Genomic DNA, 18373 nt, shown 5'->3' on the forward strand with positions numbered 1-18373 from the left:
TTGAACTGCATCACGCTCAGTAAATTTGATCAATTTTCCTGAGTAGGGCTTGGGCACTGTCCGAGTATGGTGCAGCAAGTGTCGAACACATCTTTGTCGTGGAGGCAACGTCTGATATACAAATGACCAATCCCTGGAACTAAGGGTTTCAAGCATTTTCTTTTACTTGCACCACAAAGAAAAGGAAAATCAACAAGAGAATTGTGAAGCAATCAAGTCTCTCAGACTAGTTGTATTTATTATTCATTTATACTAATTTGTATAAAGCGCCACTAATCCAGAGACCTCAGAGTGCTAAAAGACAGACCAGAAAAGAAGATGAAAAAATGAAGCTGCACTTAGCCTGTTAGTTTGTCAGAGAGAAACGTTTCAAAGTCTTTCTTAAACCTCAATGGATGGGGCAAATCACATAAAGCAGTTGGCAGACCGTTCCAAGCTTTGGGTGCCCAAACATTGAAACTAATGCCGTCAAATGTATTCATTTTGAAGCGGGGCTGATCAAGGAGTACTGTGGTTTATTCATAACATTCTCTTCAAGATTCTTTTTTTCAGATATCGGGCGTGTCTACGACATGTGTGTGTAAGTGTAGGAACTTTATGTTCGGTTTGGTGCTGTACAGGCAACCAGTGAAGTGGGTGCCGCTTAGAGGTGACATGATCTCTTTGATTCAACCCATAAACTGCTATAACAGCACCGTTTTGGGCGATCTTTAGTTTCTTTACATTGCTTTTCAATTTGCCAGCCAACGGACTGCTGCAGTAATGTGATCTTGCGTTAGAGAATTTGCTAGTACTGCTGTATTTTCCAACGTGAGAAGTTCTTATTTGTCTGAGAAGTCTGTTACACATGCACGAAGAACTGAAATAATTTACATGGTTAGTAAAGGTTAGCTGGGAGTAAAAATAGACTCCCAATGTTTTTACATAGGGGGCGACTTGGATGGAACAGCCTGCTATGGAGAAATGTGAGTAGCGGGAATAAAGTTTAAGACCAGGACCAGTCCAGGCAATAAGAAGCTGTTTTTTCCATCATTTAAAAGCCATCAAATTGTGGCCCATCCAGGATTCTATAAGGACATGTGTCTTATTTGCCTGTAGATCTGATCATAATCTCCCCTAAGCAACAGTAGTATGTGCATATTTTCGCCGTAGTTGGTATGTGATACTCCGACGCTATCCAGCAAACCGAAAAAAGAGGCTTCATATACATATTGAATAGTGAGGGAGATGAGCAAGATCCTTGTGGAATACCACATTCCTATTTTACTGGATCAGCCTGGAAGTCTGCCATGGCCACAGTTGCTGATCTAGGACCCAAAAAAGATCTGATCCAAGCTGCTGCCCTGTCCGAGCATCCGACCTTCGACCAATCTCCTCACTAAGAGAGAGTGGCCGCCCAGGTCAAATGCTGCAGAGGGGGCTAGCAACAATATAAGTGCTGTTACCATCAACACCAGATAGGAAGAGAGTATCGACACTCTCCCCCTAACCACAGAAGCCAAATGGATTCAATCCTCCCACCGTGGTTGGTATGGGCGCCTGATGTCAGAAACACAAGTAACAGTGTGACAGCCAATTGGGGAAAGAGGGATTAGGGAGAGAATGTTGATAGGGAGGAGGGGAGGGGGAGTAAGGAAAACCGGAAAGAAGTGAACTGTTAATGTGATTGGATAGGTATAGGGAGTATGGGGGGAAAACACATGTACATATAAATCTTGCTCACAGCTTATATTTAATCTGAATCTACTTGAAACCTACATAAACTCCTAACCTCCTGCAACATAAGACCACATCATACTGTACTCGTACACTGTTCGCATAGCATGAAACAATAGGATGCACTGGGGAAACGGAGAACACTGAGCAAGCAGTATGGAACACACAAGGGAGTTCCTCCCCTATGAATGCACAAACTCATGGCCTACTAAGCAAAGCAAAGCAAAACATAAGACATACATAAATCAACATGATAGCCCTCTGACTGATTGTCCCATTGATAATGTTCAGTGAAAACGGTAGGTGTTTAAATGAGCACACATACCCATAACTCATGCAAGAACCACGCTTACTGCAGCAGGATCCTTAGCCCCCTCCCCTGCAATTATGGGCTTCTAAACCAAACGAAAACCCAGCATTAAGTCTCTAAGATAGCAAGTTCAGTGATACAACGCTGCCTACAAACGCATAGTTAAATCCCAACAATACGAGCGTGCCACTTAGCTTTAGGTCCGTGAACACGAAGAAGTAGAGTGAAACCAGGAAGAAAGCGTCCTGTCACCACTGCGGGGGCCGGGTCGTTACTCCCAAGACCATGCCTCCGGCTTCCTGTCTGCTTCCAACAAAAACAGATCAGTTCGCTCATGCCGACTCTCAATAATTCATACCCGACATGGGCAGGCAGCGCCTAAATACACTGTGACAATCACTTGCAGCTGCACACAGGTGCAAAAGAACTTCCCTGTCAAACTGGGATGTAGTTTCCGTCCGCTCCGGCTCATTGACACCTTCCCCGCCCAAAGCATCCTCGTCTGTTGCAACCCCTTTTCCTGACAGTTACTCATGTCTATAATCCTAGACATGTTTTATTTCAAATCCAACACAGCGGACTCTGTACTTTGCTCTAAACTCGGATTGCCAATGTCCCAAGATGTTAAAATTCTTAATATGCACCTGCAATTGCAAATATACCCACAGTCTAAGATTTTCATAAGGAATGCACATTGGTAATAGGTCTATAATTACCAATAACTGCTTCGTCAAGGAGTTTTAATGGAAGGAGGCAATCCAGGCATATTTAAGGCATGTTAGCACACAACATTCTTGGAACGAGATGTTAATCATCTGAATAACTGCGGGAAGCAGGGTCTCGATACAGTCCTTAAAGCGTTGTGCAGAAAAAGCATCACCTAAGCAAGGGGTAGGTTTTAAGTTAGAAATGATAGTTCATATCCATCCTTCTGCTATTGTATCATTATAGTCAACCTGCACTTTTCGATATGACTTGTGATATCCTCTTGCCACCCAGGTGGCACTGCAGGTTTTCCTGAACCCTAGTGCATCTCGTAGTAATCCAATGTGAGTTTCCCAGGATTCACTGTCTTGGAATTCACTTCCCTAGTACTGTCTGATGGGTACAGCTCTCCTGCCTCCCTAACTTGTGACTCCTTGACTGTCACTCTTACTCTTCTAATCGCACACGGAATGTCAGGTCTCTGCAAACTCTGTATCCTCTGCAAGAGAATCTTCTGTCCGCAAACAATGGTCTGGTAAGCTTATATCAACTGTGGAATCCAAGGCTGAAGGAAAACTAATCCTATTGTTTCCGTGCTGGCCCTCGGGGCACCTCGGAGTGTCACTGAAATTACTTTTCTCCTGCTGGAAAACCACAAACTGGCAAAATTGTTTCCTGCACAGGCACTCGGGAACGTCTTCTAGTGAGTTTGAAATGACTTCATTTCTACCATTGGAAGATTTGTACCATAAACAGTATGAGTGTTAAAGGAGCGTAAAGCTGACTGCATATGAAACGATGTGCGATTAGATTCTTGGAGTGTGGGTCTGGCTAGAAAAGGCTTTAGGCTATCTCGTTTGGGGAGATTGTTCAGCTACCTGACCTCTGCCATATGATGATCAAGAGTAGGTGACCTGGGGGATCCTCCTTATACCACCGCCGCGTCAATTATCCACTGGCTTGGGCAGCCACCAAGCACTGAGTAACCTCTTTGGCTTTCCAAAGAACCATTGTTGCGAAGTGATCACGTTTACTTCGCACATCAACCTTGGTATGGTATCCCTAGGTCACAACAGCGACTCTGTGCAGTGAAAGCATATACCAAGGTATAGACAAATCCCAAAACCCAGACTGGATCCATGAAGTTGAATTATGGATTCTGGAGCGGGTAGACCACACAGAAGGCCCAGGCAGGTCACCTAGGCCAGAAAGGAGGATGGAAAATATGTCCTTGAGCAAATTTGCCCAAACCATATTAACATATCTTCGATAAAGGGATTACACTCCCATAATCCCGGGGTAACTTTCAGGAGTATTTTCCACCCCCAAAAAGGGACGGTCTTGGGGAACACCCGGCGCCCAGTTGATTTCCAGAGTGGCAGCAGGAAGCCCAGTCTTCACCCGTGCAGTTAATGGACATGCAGACAGAGCCACACTAACGGGGACAATGGGAAGAAGAGAACTCCTGTCTTCCTCATAATTGTCAGAAGGAAGAAAAAATGACCTACAGCCACTCACTCCATTAAATGAAAAGCATACCACTACTGCACCAGACAAATAAACCTTTTTATTTTTTAAATCAACACTCCCGCAGGAGTAATGGTTCATGGATACCCTGAGATGTTTGACACAAGAGGAAGAAACTCTCCCACCAGAAATAGGGGAAGAAACCAACAGCTCTTTATCAGCCTGCAACAGTCTAAAGTGGGATCAAAGAGGGCGTGGGGGGTTCCCCATTTAAAGACTTCCCTCATAAATTAGGGACTGCAAAGCATCCTGCCCAGGTTTGGCATGTGTCCCCCATCTTGTCAATTAGCAGTAAGCTAATTGATCAAAGCCCTTTGTGGTACAGAGGAGGCGAGTTGTGGTGTTAAAACAGATTGCGGGTCTGGGTGTAAGTCCTGAATTGGAAAGGCAGATGCAAGATGCAGAGACTTGAGAAAGATGCTGGGCAGGCACTAAGATCTGGAGCGGACAGGCCGAAAGAAAGACCCGGACAGGATAGGATGACAATTTTAGGACTATAAATCCTGGAGTGAAAGAACAAATTGCAAGACCCAGAGAGGAGGGGGAAAACAGCTGGGCAGATTTTGAGACTTGGAGTGTAGCGATGAATTCCCAGAGAAGAGGCTGATTGTGAAATCTGGAGACTGGAGGAGACTAAAATATAGATAGCAAAAATGCAGAAAAGGAAGGAGATTGAAGCAGAGACCAAAAGACAGGTGAATAACGACCTGGCTACACCTCTAGTCAAGAAAAGGGCACATGAAGCAAAGGTGCTCGCCTTTGACGAGGGAAAGACGGGGAAGGTGAAGATGAAGACGCTGATCAAGGGGATGGCAGAGAGGAAATGGCAGAGAGGCCTTGCCAGGGGAGAGAAAGGGCAGAGGACCTGGACATAGAGAAGGAGGAAGTGCCTCAGAGGTGGCTGAGAATGAAAGGTTAGAGACCTTGGCATAGGAGACAGAAGGTGATGAGCAGGAGGTGGTGAAGCAAGTACAAGGTCCCCTAGGAACTAATCCAGGAAATAACCTAGTGTTGTGAAGTGTCCGGAAACACTATAACAAACACCAATTATCCTGATACCTTACGTAAAAGCCATACAATTGAATATACTTCTCATTTGTTACTTGTGACACTGGGCAATCTTACATTGTGCTCTGCGTAGTGTAAGAAACTCATGGTGGCAACACTAAAGACAGACGCAAGTGATCACAGTTCAAGCGTGTTTATTGAACAATAAATGCAGGGTGGAAAAACGCCTAAGCTAAACCTAAATCTAAGATGGGAGCAAGCGTTGACCATCAAATGAAAAATAAGGCAGTCCTAGTGGTGTTATGTCAAATAAGGGCCTATACTAAGAAACCTATTGTCAAACCTTACAACTAATACAAAAAGGGTGTGCGATGACTTTTAACAAAAGTGTATGCAAATAATATGCCAGGATGCAGTAGCTTGGGTCTCCCTGCTCCACGTTTTGAGCACGGGGTAAGATGGGATATTGGAGCACAGCACACACTAGCTTTCCTAGCATGCATCAACAGTTCCACTTGCAGCGATCAGGACCGTCGATCGCAAAGTCTTGTTTCTCTTGAAAGTCTGTTGCCTTTGAAGGCCTGACTTATTCAACAAATAGATACAAAAAGTGTATTTTCCACAGTTCATGTTGGGTGATGACTTCACCGCTGGGTCCCCCTCTTCCAGGCACTGACCCACTACGTATCCTATTCCACAAATTAAATAACAGTTCCTTTTTCTCAATGAACTTTGGTATGGTATAGTTTATTTATATAGCGCCTATACACAGGCAAGTGTTTCAAAGCGCTCAAGAAGGGTGGCAACATGGGGGGAAAACAGTTGCTCAGAGCCCTTGAAATTCAGAGATAATGGTCTGCACAGGCAGAGTATGCGAGTAAAAATACATTTAACAGTTTGGGAGACAGCAAAGAGGCCTGGCGGCGATTCTGCAGTGTTAACAGTGCAATTAAGGGGTGAAAACAAGGGAGAACAGACATACAAACTTCAGGCGTGGTGCGTAACGTTCGAGCAAGTGCAAAGAGAGTTGCAGGAAGGGGGCGAGAGGATCAAGTGCACCCAGTCGGTTGAGACTGGGGTAAGTGCAGAGAGAGCCACTCTCTAGGTCTAATTTCACAAGTGCTTTGAGTGTGGGTGGGGTGTAGGGCCCCGTGGCAAGTTCGAAAGAAGACTGTAAGGAAGAGGAGGGAGAGAGTGAAAAATGGAGAATTGGGTTTGCAGGGAAGAGAGAATGAAGAGGCGAGGACAAAAGTCTTCAGGAGTTTCCAGAATTTAAGGAGATCCGGCTCAAGGCGGAAGGCAGCAGGGAGGCTATTCCAGAGGGAGGCACCTGCTGAAGAAAAGGATCTCCCTCCAAATCGCGGCTTGGAGAACAGGCTCACTCACAGAAGGTTGGAGGTAGATGATCGGAGGGCTCGTGAGGGACAATATTTATGTAGGCAGCGTTGCAGGTAGGTAGGTCCCAGGCCCCAGAAAGCCTAGTGAACAATGCAAAGGGTCTTGAATTTGATCCTTGCAGCCACGGGGAGCCAGTGTAGGGATTTCATTTCAGCACTGGAGAGAGATGCGATCCCTGGGCTTGAGCTAAGGATAAGTCTTGTGGTTCTTTTCTGGATGAGTTGCAGAGGACGGGGGCAGAAGAAGGGAGATCGAGGAAGAGGCTGTTGCAATAGTCCAGCCTGGAGAGAACCAGGCCTATGGAGACAGTGAGCCTCTGGGGGAAAGTGAGGAAAGGTAGAGGTGTAGCTGATAGACTTTTTAGAAATGTCTGAAATGTGAGAGGAGAAGGAGAGAGTGGAGTAAAAGATGACCACTAGGTTTCTTGCTTCGCAGGTGGGTGCAGGCGCAGGGCCAAGGGCGGCCAGCCAGAGCGAGAGTGGGAAAACTGGAGCAGGGGTCCCAATGCGAATTATCTTGGTCTTGGTGGGGTTGAGGCAGAGGTCGTATCATCCGCGTAGCACTGGAAGTTGGAGGTGAAAGTGGCAATCACACGTGCCAGAGCAGCCATATAGACATTGAACCAGGGGGATAGGTTAGATCCCTTGGGAACGCCAGAGATTGAGAGAGTGATAGTTGAGTGAAAGGCTCAGAGTTTCACCTGAAATGGGCGGTTGGAGAGGAAGGAGGTTAACCATGCCAGAGCCTGACCTATGATTCCCAGGGTGTCATGGATACGTGCGATCAGGATGTTGTGGTTAACTGTGTCGAAGGCAGAGGAGAGGTCGAGAAGAATGAGGATAGAGGGGGTGTTAGTGTCAAGATTTGAGAGCAGGTCTTCACGGGTGTTCAGAAGAGCAGTTTCCGTGCCTCTGGATGCTCTAAAGCCAGACTGATTGTTGTGGAAGCAACCATTAGATTCAGTGTGGAGAGGGTCAGCTGAGAGAGAGACAGTTTCTCCAGGAGTTTGCCCAAGAAAGGAGTGATGGAGATAGGGTGGTTGTTTGCCAGAATGGTGGGGTCGGCAGAGGGTTTTTTGAGCAGAGGGTGCACAAGGGAGTGCTTCAGGGCAGTTGGGAAAGCTCAAGTGGAAAAGGAGGGATTGCAGAGGGTTACCAGTCAAATGGTCGAAAACATTTGGTCGACAGACAATTTGGTCGACACCATTTGGTCGAATGCCAAATGGTCGAATTTTTTTTTTTTTTTTTACCCATTTTTTGGTTTTTTTGGGGGGGTCCCCCCACCCCCAACCCCCTTTTTTTTCTTTTTTATTTTTTTCCCCACACGAAAACCCACAAAACACATATATATATATATATATATATATATATATTTCTGAGGCTTGTGGAATCTGCTTAGATCACATGCTGTGCATAGGCCGACATCTAGTGGAAGCTGCGGAGTATTACAGTTTGTTTTTCGAAAGTCGAAAATGGGCGTCGACACAGGCGTGCCAGTAATACTATCCCTAGTGTGACGTCCACTGTACCCAAGATCCCTCACGCGTGTAGGATCCTCAGATTGTTTTTTTCCGCCATACTGGTCGGAAGCATCTTGCGGAGTTCCCTGGCCTTAGCCATACTTTTGCTGTTATTATAATTTTAATTCTTATTCATTCCCTTCCCCACCCCAACGTCGACCCTCAACCTCGACGACGGCTGGAGAAGTCATCGACCGTCGACTGCTGCACGACGGATCTGGGCCTCGGTAGGCCGCTGGCCTCGGCCCGGGCCTAGTAGGCCGCTGGCCTCGGCCCTTACAAGTAGGGAGAGTGGGGGGTGGTACATACTCTTCACTCTTGATATATAGTTACATTTATATATATTCCTACACTTAGCAGCCCGCTGCCTTAAGGTGCGTATGGAGGGTACCCCTTTTCAATTCTGCCCCAAGTGCAATCGCAAATACCCTTGGGTCGACAGGCACGCCACGTGCAATCTCTGCTTGCCGAGGGATCACCCCGAAGCGAACTGCAGAGCGTGTAGTAGGTTTAAACCTAAGACACTTAAGGACCGTTCGACAAAGCGTTGGGCCCACCACGCCAGGCAGGAGGCCATGGCAGCGGAGGGCGCCTTCAGCGATGGCAGCGACGCCGTACTTTCGGACGGCGAGGGCATTACGGCGTCGAAAGACAGCCGACGAGCGCAGGTCCCCGACCTCGGAAGGTCGTCCGGCAAGGCGGCTATGGGGAAGACCCCCGGCGACGCAAGCGCTACACACCTAACACACACTAAACACACTAAGACCAACCGGACCTCGACGACGTCGACTTCCCGGAAAGAGGCACAAAAAGAACGGTCCGACTCAGTGTCCTCTGGGCGCTCTCGATCGAGATCGCCTCACGACGCAAGGCAATCATCCACTCTTGCCAAGAGTGCCTCGCTACACACACTAACGGAAGTTCGATCGTCGGGAGACGAAGACGACTTCCACCCCCAGGCCGCGCTCCAAGATACCGAGACCGCGGTTAACACCAGTGAGGCCCCACGCCCGAAGCACACAGATACCTTTCCAGACCCTCGACGCCAGGCGTCGAAAGTCTCTGGGGCCCCCAAGGGACAGGGAAAACATTTTTCCACGCACGGAGAAGGGGGGAAACAGCGGAAAGCACAGCCTTCCACCCCTGTAAAGCCTAAGCAGACAAGCAAACACATGTCTACCCTTGAAAATAAATCACCTGCTAAAGTAATACCCTGTTCCAGGGAATGGTCCAGTGAAGACATAGACAGGGTTATGTCTAGGATGTCTTCCTTGGCTGATTTTTATGATAAGAACCCAGAACACTTTCTTTCATATAACCCTCAAGGGGCCACACCCTCAGGCTCCTCCGATCCTATCCCGCTAAGTAAAAAGCCCCGGGTCGAAAGACCTGAACCCTTCGAGGTTCAGCCTTACTCCACTCCATATTCTACTCCACTCCCCAGTTATCAGGGACAAGTTTTCCCTGAAGAGGACCAGGAGTTTGCAATTATGGAAGAACAAACCGGGACAGATTACTATGCAGAGGATGAGGACCTGGAGGAGGGAGAAGATGAGCAGGAAATTTACAGAGTAGATTCCCCAGTACAAAGCGAAGCCCCAGTTACTGACTCTCCAGTTGATAACCAGCCCCTCCTTAACGAGGTTCTCGCTCGAGCAGCGGAACACTTCCACATCGACACCCACGGTGTACAGGAGGAAAGGGACTTCGCGGAGGAGTTTGTAGGAGAGAGAAGACCGGTCGCTCAGACCATCCCTATCCTCAAATCCATCCAACGAAGAATAGATCCTTCCCTGGTGAATCCTAACCTCACCAGAGCTGTCAACCCCAGAATTGAAAAGATTTTCCGGGCAGCCCAGTCTGACCCTCTGTATATAAAGGGACATCTTAAACCAGATTCCCTAGTGGTGACCAACACTAGAAAGAGGGCTGGCACGCCCTTATCTTCATCAGAAGCTCCTCCCGACAAGGAGAGCAAAAAACTTTACGGGTTTGGCAGAAAGGTAGCCTCAACGTCCGCCTACCAAGCAAGGATTGCGAATTCCACCACCCTGTTGGCTAGTTACAATTGCCATCAATGGGAAGAAGTCGCGGCGCTCATTGCCTCTGCTCCAGAACCGTTAAAGGGCCAGCTGGCTCGGATCTCGGCAGAGGGGAGAGCCGTGTCTGGTTGCATTTTAAAAGCAACTTTCGACGCCGCTGACAACGCAGGGAGATTGATAGCAGAAGGTACTGTTATCAAGAGACATGCGTGGTTACGGCAGTCGGGATTCAAGACAGAAACCCAGGCTTCTTTAATAGACAAGCCAGTGGAACCCGACCTATTGTTTGGGAAAGCGGTCGAAGACGCACTTAAAAATGCCAAAGATGAATATGAGACTCTCAAATCCCTTGGCCAGCTTACCAACAAACCCCCTAACCAGAGGGGGAACAATAATTTTCGTCGCCCACGCGGCCAAAATTCACAAAGAGGCAACTATGCCCAGGGACAAGGTACACAATGGAATAACAACCAGCAGTCTACCCAGAGTTACGGCAGGGGTAACAAGAGAGGTCGTGGAAGAGGCAGAGGCAGCCCCAACAAGGGCGGTGGCACGCCTCCACCAAAACAGTGACGCTCAGTTCAGGGTCCCTTGCCACGCAACCCCAGTAGGGGGACGCATTTCCACCTTCACCCAGGCTTGGGAAGGGATCACCTCAGACAGATGGGTGCTGTCAACAGTATCCGCAGGATATTGTATAGAACTACTGCAGCGTCCCCGGAATCATCCTCCACGACAAAGAGTGCACTCCCTAGAGCATCAAAGGATCCTTCTCGAGGAGATCGCCATTCTGCTAGAAAAGGACGCGATAGAACTCGTCCCAGGACACCAGGTAAACAAGGGTATCTATTCAACTTACTTCCTTGTGCCAAAGAAAGATTTGACAATGCGCCCAGTATTGGACTTACGGCCTGCCAACAAATATGTCAAGCCCCAAAAATTCCGTATGACCACGCTACAAGAGGTAATCCCCCTCCTAAAAAAGGGGGATTACATGGCAACCTTGGATATGAAAGATGCTTATTTTCATATTTCCATGCTCCCAGCGCACAAAAAGTACTTGCGCTTCAAGGTGGACAGTCGCCACTACCAATTCAAGGTACTGCCCTTCGGGATAGCTTCAGCACCAAGGGTATTCACCAAGGTACTGGCGGTGGCGGCTGCACACCTACGCAGGGAAGCAATCCCGGTGTACCCTTATCTGGACGACTGGCTCATAACGGGGGAAACCCCAGGAATTTGCAGGTCAAACATTCAGAGGACTATCGACCTCCTCCACGAATTAGGCTTCTCCATCAACGAGAAAAAGTCAAGTCTGGTGCCAGGCACCTCAAAACAGTTTCTAGGAGCTATCCTAGATACTCAGAAAGGATTGACCTTCCCTTCGGAAGAGAGAATTCGGAATATACTTCTGCAAATTCCGCATTATCAGTCAGGTCAACAGATAACAGTACGCAAAGCTATGCGGTTACTGGGCATGATGGCGTCATGCATTTACCTGGTCCCCCACGCGCGTCTGCGCATGCGTCCCATGCAGGAATGGTTGGCGAAACAGTGGTCTCAGGCAAGTGGTCATTGGGACGATCTAGTGGTCGTTTCGCCAACACTCGTACAGAGCCTACACTGGTGGACAAGAGAGAATCTCGCAAAGGGGAAACCCTTTTACGATCCCGAAGTACAAGCCGTGGTGACTACAGATGCATGCCTGACTGGGTGGGGAGCTCACCATCTCCACCACACAGCTCAGGGTCTCTGGTCTCACTCAGTAGCCAAGAACCACATCAATCTGCTAGAGCTTCTGGCAGTATTCCGAGCGCTAAGGGCGTTCGAGCCCCATCTACTGAACTTGTCGGTGCAGATCAGGACGGACAGCACGACAGCCATGTTCTATCTGAACAAGCAAGGGGGGACTCGTTCGCCAAATCTGTCCAAGCTTGCCCAGAAAATATGGATATGGGCACTCAGACGGAACATCTTCCTGTCATCGCAACATGTTCCAGGGGAGCTCAATTCCCTAGCGGATGCTCTAAGCAGAAACTCCCTCCCAGAAGAACACGAATGGGTCCTTCACAGAGACGTAGTAGAAGATCTCTTCTCTCAGTGGGGTTTCCCCACTATAGACCTATTCGCCACAAGCGAAAACAAACAATGCCCAGGATTTGCATCCAGGTTCCCCCAGCCGGACTCCCAAGGGAATGCCCTGTGGATGAACTGGTCAGGGATGTTTGCGTACGCTTTTCCACCAACTCCTCTCATCAGGAAGGTGGTGTACAAGATGAACAAGGAATCTATGACGCTCATCCTAGTTGCTCCCATGTGGGCGAGACAACCATGGTTTCCACACCTACGCAGGATGGCGGTGTGCGAACCCATCAGACTCCCAGCCTGGTACAACCTACTGTCCCAGCAACAGGGTCAAACAGTGCATCAGGAACCCAACTCTATGAACCTAGCAGCATGGCTCCTGAAGTCATAGAGTTTGGACATCTCAAATTACCACAGAGGTGTATGGACATTCTAAAGGAGTCCAGGAAACCAAATACAAGGCACTGTTACTTTGATAAGTGGAAAAGATTCGTTATCTGGTGCCAGAATAAACAAATCAACCCGGTTGATTGCACTCCTTCCAACGTTGTGACATACATGCTCCACCTGCTGGATGCAGGGTTGGTTTTTAACTCGCTGAAAGTACACCTGGCAGCCCTCTCGGCTTACACCACATCCCATAACAAGGTCTCGTGGTGGAAAGTACCAGTGGTTAAAGCCTTCATGGAAGGAGTAAAGAGACTTCACCCTCCTATTTCGAACCCACCGCCAGGATGGGACCTCAACGTGGTGCTAGCTAAGCTCATGGGACCCCCATTCGAACCCATGCATAAAAGTAGTCTCAAACACCTGACTTATAAAACGGCCTTCTTAGTAGCCATTACCTCCATAAGAAGGGTCAGTGAAATTCAGGCTCTATCAGTGCAGGATCCTTTCTTTACTATCCACAAGGACAAACTGGTTTTACGCACACACCCTAGGTTCTCACCTAAATTCATATCCAAGTTCCATGTAAACCAGTCCATCGAGCTTCCGGCTTTCTTCCAGAACCCGCAAAGCTCGGCTGAGGTGAAACTACACACCCTAGATGTGCGTAGGGCGGTCCTATACTATGTAAATAAAACCAGACCGCTAAGGAAAACAGATCAACTGTTTGTCTCCGTAGCTACAGGCAGAGAGGGGGATCGCGTCTCTAAGGGCGCTATCTCGAAGTGGATTATCAACTGTATACAGCTGTGTTACTCTCTTTCTGACAAGACTCTGCCTTTTACGCCAAGGGCCCACTCTACTAGAGGCATTGGTGCCACTCTGGCTTTCATTGCAAATGTTCCCCTCGACACCATTTGCAAAGCGGCTACTTGGAGCTCTATTCACACTTTTACTCAGCATTACTGCATTGACACTCATTCCAAGACAGATACACAAGTGGGACAAGCGGTTCTAAGACACCTGTTTGCTCATGACCCTTCTCACATCCCACCTCCTTCTTCTGGTACTGCTCGCTAATCTATGCACAGCATGTGATCTAAGCAGATTCCACAAGCCTCAGAAGGGATACATTACTCACCGTAATCGTATTTCTGATGCTTGTATCTGCTTAGATTCACATGCGACCCACCCTTCCTCCCCTCCGAGAGAAGGCGCATGATTGCTTGTAGTCTTACCTTTTCTGTCTATCTGCTTGGATTATCTGTACTCACGCTACTCCTCATGCTTCCTCATGTCAGAAAAAATACAATCTGAGGATCCTACACGCGTGAGGGATCTTGGGTACAGTGGACGTCACACTAGGGATAGTATTACTGGCACGCCTGTGTCGACGCCCATTTTCGACTTTCGAAAAACAAACTGTAATACTCCGCAGCTTCCACTAGATGTCGGCCTATGCACAGCATGTGAATCTAAGCAGATACAAGCATCAGAAATACGATTACGGTGAGTAATGTATCCCATATATATATATATATAAAAAAAAAAAATTCGACCATTTGGCATTCGACCAAATGGTGTCGACCAAATTGCAGTCGACCAGTTGACTGGACACCTGTTACACCATTGCAGAGATCAGCCAAGGCTGGTGCAACGGAGTCGATATTGTCTTTAATGATTTTGGAGAGGCAGGGGTCCACCCGTTTGGATGACCTCATCATGTGTGATGGGCGAAAAAGAAGAGCGGGTAAGAGGAGTGGCCAATGGAGACTCTGATATTGGTGTATGCTGTGGTGTGGAAGAGAGGGTGGAAATTGTGTCTTGGGTTTTTTAGGTGAAATGTGCAGCCAGGGCAGAGCAAAGGTCCAGGGTGGGTGTGACAGAAGAAGAGGTTGCTGCAGGATTGGCCAGTTCCTTGCAGACTTTGAAAAGTTTGGCCATGTTGTTTGATGCCAAGGAGATGCAAGCTTGAATAAAGACTCTTTTCGTGGTGTGGATGCAGAGCCCATAATGCCTTTGAAGGAGCCAGCAGGCCAGTTTGTCAGATGGTTCTCCCGACGCATTCCATTTCCGCTCAGCTGACCTACACTTGCGTTTAAGGGCAGACAGGTCGGAGTCGTACCAAGAGTTGCACTTTTTGGAAGGCTTCAGTCGGACCCTCATGACAGGGGAAGAATGTCAAGAGTGTTGGAGATGGAGAGATTGAGGTTAGTGAGGGCTGTGTCAGGGTGGGAGTCAGCCAAAGGAGTGGGTGGAGGAGAGTAGGAGGCGGCAAAGGCAGCCACTGTCACTTTTATCATGGGTCTGGTGACTATGAAGCCAAGTACCTGTGCCAGATGTATTACTGCAAGAGGAGAGCTTCAGGTGTGTTGAGAGAAGAGTGGTCAATCCAAGAAAGGGATAGCGAGGGGGTGTCGGTAAAGATGAGAGCATCCAAGGTGTGGCCCGCAGTGTGTGTGGGGCCAGAGGGAAGGATGGAAAGGGCGAAAGTCGCAAAGGTTGCGTAAAGGACCTGAGGAGTCAGGTGGGTCCTGATGAATGTTAAGTTCACCCATCGGAAGGAGTTGAGAGGAGGAGGGGCATAGGAAGGAAGCCAGGTCAGCCCATTCAGAGAGGAAGAGAGTGGACTGGCCTGGTGGCTGATAGAAGATGGCCATAATGAGAGAATATTTAGGGGATAGTGAGAGTCTGCAAACTAGGCATTCGAAGGAGTAGAAGACACCAGTAGGGATGATGGACACAGGTATCCATTCTGGGAAGATAGGCGCCACTCCCCCACCTGGCTTCTTAGGCCTGGGCGCAGAGAGGATTGTGTAGCCTTCATGGAGGAGTGTGTCAAAGTTTGACTGAGCTATTCTTGAACCAGGTCTCTGTGATGGCGAGCACATCAAGATCCATGAGTTCGAGGAGGTTGCAGATGTCAGACGAGTGTTTGACGGCAGAGCAGGTGTTGAGAGTGGCTATGTGGAGCATCTTGCCATCTTTGGGGCTCTTCCTCAGGGAGGCGGGGGCACAGGGGACAGTGGTGCCCCAGAGGGTGGCAAGAGGGCCAGGGGGATAGTGAAGTATGGCATAGGAGCCGAGGCCGACAAGGGAGCCGGGTACAACAGTGAGGAAAGGCAAGGGAGGCTGTGCAATGGAGGAAGGCACAAAAGGCAAGGGAGCCTGGCTGGAGGGAGAGGTTAGAGAGGCGAGGGAGGAGCCTGTCGAAGAGACGAAGGTTGGGTTGAGGACCCTGAACCATGATGGCTCCATGGAGCTAAACATTAATGATGACTCTGGAAATGGCAAAGAGGTCAAGGAGAGTCTCCCATTAGGTGGCACCATTAATGGGAGAAGAGACGATAGTAGAGAGAAAGCCGACCATGTAGTGAGTCCATAGATAAGGTGCATTAACCAAGAAGAGGATGTCGGTGATAGTCTCTCTGGCATAGTGAAACTGCAAATGGCTCATTAAATCTGTTATGGTTCCTTTGGAGACAGAGGGTGCGGGCCAGCTAGTGAAGAACGCAGCAGCCACATGGCAAAACTAAATTGGAATTTCAAGCAGGACAAGTGAAATACATTCAGCAACTGTGAGCTAGACACAAAATCAGCAGGGCAAGGTCAAACAAATTCAGTAAATGGGCACAACTAAAATCGTTTTTCTAGCAGGGCTAGGTGAAACTCATTCAGTCATTTGCCTAGCAGGGCAAGGTGAAATACATGTAGCACTGGGAATCCTTTACCTAGCAGGGCAAGATGAAATGCATGCAGCACTGGGCACAACTAAAATAGTTTTCCTAGAAGGGCAAGGTGAAACGCATTCAGTAACAGGGCACCCCCCCAAACCCTCAATATACAATGAACACAAAAATGTTACAAGGAGCTGGCCAGTGCTGACATTTCAGAATTGGGCAGCTCCATGTAACGTTTGAACGTCAAAAAGAATGCTATCTTTTACATTTAAAACTACATATCCATAGAAACTTGTCCATTCCTATACTCGATGGATATGTACTTTTAATTCAAAAGCTAGCATTTCGATGAATTAGTTTCAATGGATTTCTTATGATGCATTTCAATTTCGATGCATCATTTTTGATGCAAAGACCATAAACCGTAGTTAACAGTGGGTAGTAGTACAGTTCAAGCAGTAATGATGGTAGGACAATGGTTGGGTATATTTGTTGAATAGAATCGTTTTGAGTTTTTTACGGAAGGTCAGATAAGTTGGTTCTTCTTGGATACATGTCGGGAGAGCATTCCAAAGAGTGCAAGCAATAAATGTGAAGCTGGCTCCTCCAGCTCCTTGTCTGGTAAATATGAGAGTCACAGGGGCGTGTAGTCCTCCTGTATGGAATTTCCTGATAACAAGCTAATGTAGCCACTTCAGAATAAGCCTTAGTAAATAGTTTGCAAGTCTGAACCATTGCAAATTTAAATCAAATGTAGGCATGTTAGTTCTACTGTGCTACACATTTTTTTTGTATATAAACAGTTTTGTTAATGCATTTAGTTGGAGGAATACATTTACTTAAAACGTAATCCACAACCAAAGTAGCTGCAGCCTCTATACCAAAACAATTGACCTCTGAAGCCTCATGTCAATGATTTCTATTTTAAAGAGTATATGCAAACCATTAACTGAACAAAATTAGAAAGTACGTTACAATGTCTTTCTCAAGCAGAAGCACATCACAGTACAGCTTGGGTGCTGGCTTTATTTTATACCTGCAAACAGATTTGTTGATTATCTGCTCATATTCATGCACTTATCACGGCTAGTACTGTGAATTTAATTTGCCATTACTATTTGCCATTGTAACACAGTTAGGGTGCAGTCACTTGTATAACAACATATAAAACTGCCAGAGGGAACCCACATTTGTTGTCAGGTCAGTTGCGTTGCCACGTAAAAAAAAAAAATCAAAATAAATAAACTGCTGGATCTAATTTGTTTGTTTATCTTTGTGTGCAGTCTGATACTACTGGAGATTATGAAGCCGCACTGCTGAAGATCTGTGGAGGAGAAGACTAAAAGAGGAAACTAGAAGAGCTGGCAATAGCGCTATGACCTTTCAGCACAGCGTTAATTTGCTTCTAACACAATATGTGTAACACTACAAACCTTTTAAATATCGCTTAAATATGACCTAAATGTAGATTAAAGCACATTTAATTTTGACTGGGATTTGAACTTCTTTGATTGGTGGTCCTCTTTTTTATGACTTGTATAGCCTGTTTTTGTGAAAGTGATGCAGTCAAAGGGTGCTGGGTAATTCATTGAGTTTCGATACGGTGGGGCTAATAACATCTGTGAAATGAAGTTTCTTTTTTGTTTTTTTAATCTCATCACCTCTGAGGTATTTTACCTTCTCTGTAGTGTCTGTGGTTCTGTTTAATTTTATGTGTTTAAAGTGGCAACCTTTGGGTGGCCCTGCAAGACTAAAGCTTTAAGACTCTAGTCAGCCCCTTCTGTTAATGATCACCTTGAGGTTACATAATGTGTTTTATAATGTTAGACATATATTTGACTCGAGGCTGCCTTACTGTGCAGATTTGCAACAGTCTTGCCAAGAAGCCACAATTAACTCTGTTCCTTTTTTTGTGACTGATAATACTGTTGGTAAGAGCATGTAGCAATTTCACTGTGTAGTGGTAAATATACACCTTTACTTATGAGATGGGCAT

At 47.2% G+C, this 18373-nt stretch overlaps 1 protein-coding gene across 1 annotated transcript in view; it reads left to right on the forward strand.

Moving 5' to 3' along the window:
* The window catches only part of ANXA3 (annexin A3), a 542330-nt gene extending 524463 nt beyond the window's left edge, over positions 1-17867 (forward strand). The window contains exon 13 of the mRNA XM_069626342.1: positions 17661-17867. Coding sequence (XP_069482443.1) covers positions 17661-17720 — 60 coding nt within the window. The 3' untranslated portion in view covers positions 17721-17867. The remainder of the gene's footprint in view (positions 1-17660) is intronic.
* The last annotated feature ends 506 nt before the right edge of the window (positions 17868-18373 follow it).

Source organism: Ambystoma mexicanum, chromosome 6p (assembly GCF_040938575.1).
Source record: "Ambystoma mexicanum isolate Mex_15411 chromosome 6p, UKY_AmexF1_1, whole genome shotgun sequence".
Lineage (NCBI taxonomy): Eukaryota > Metazoa > Chordata > Amphibia > Caudata > Ambystomatidae > Ambystoma > Ambystoma mexicanum.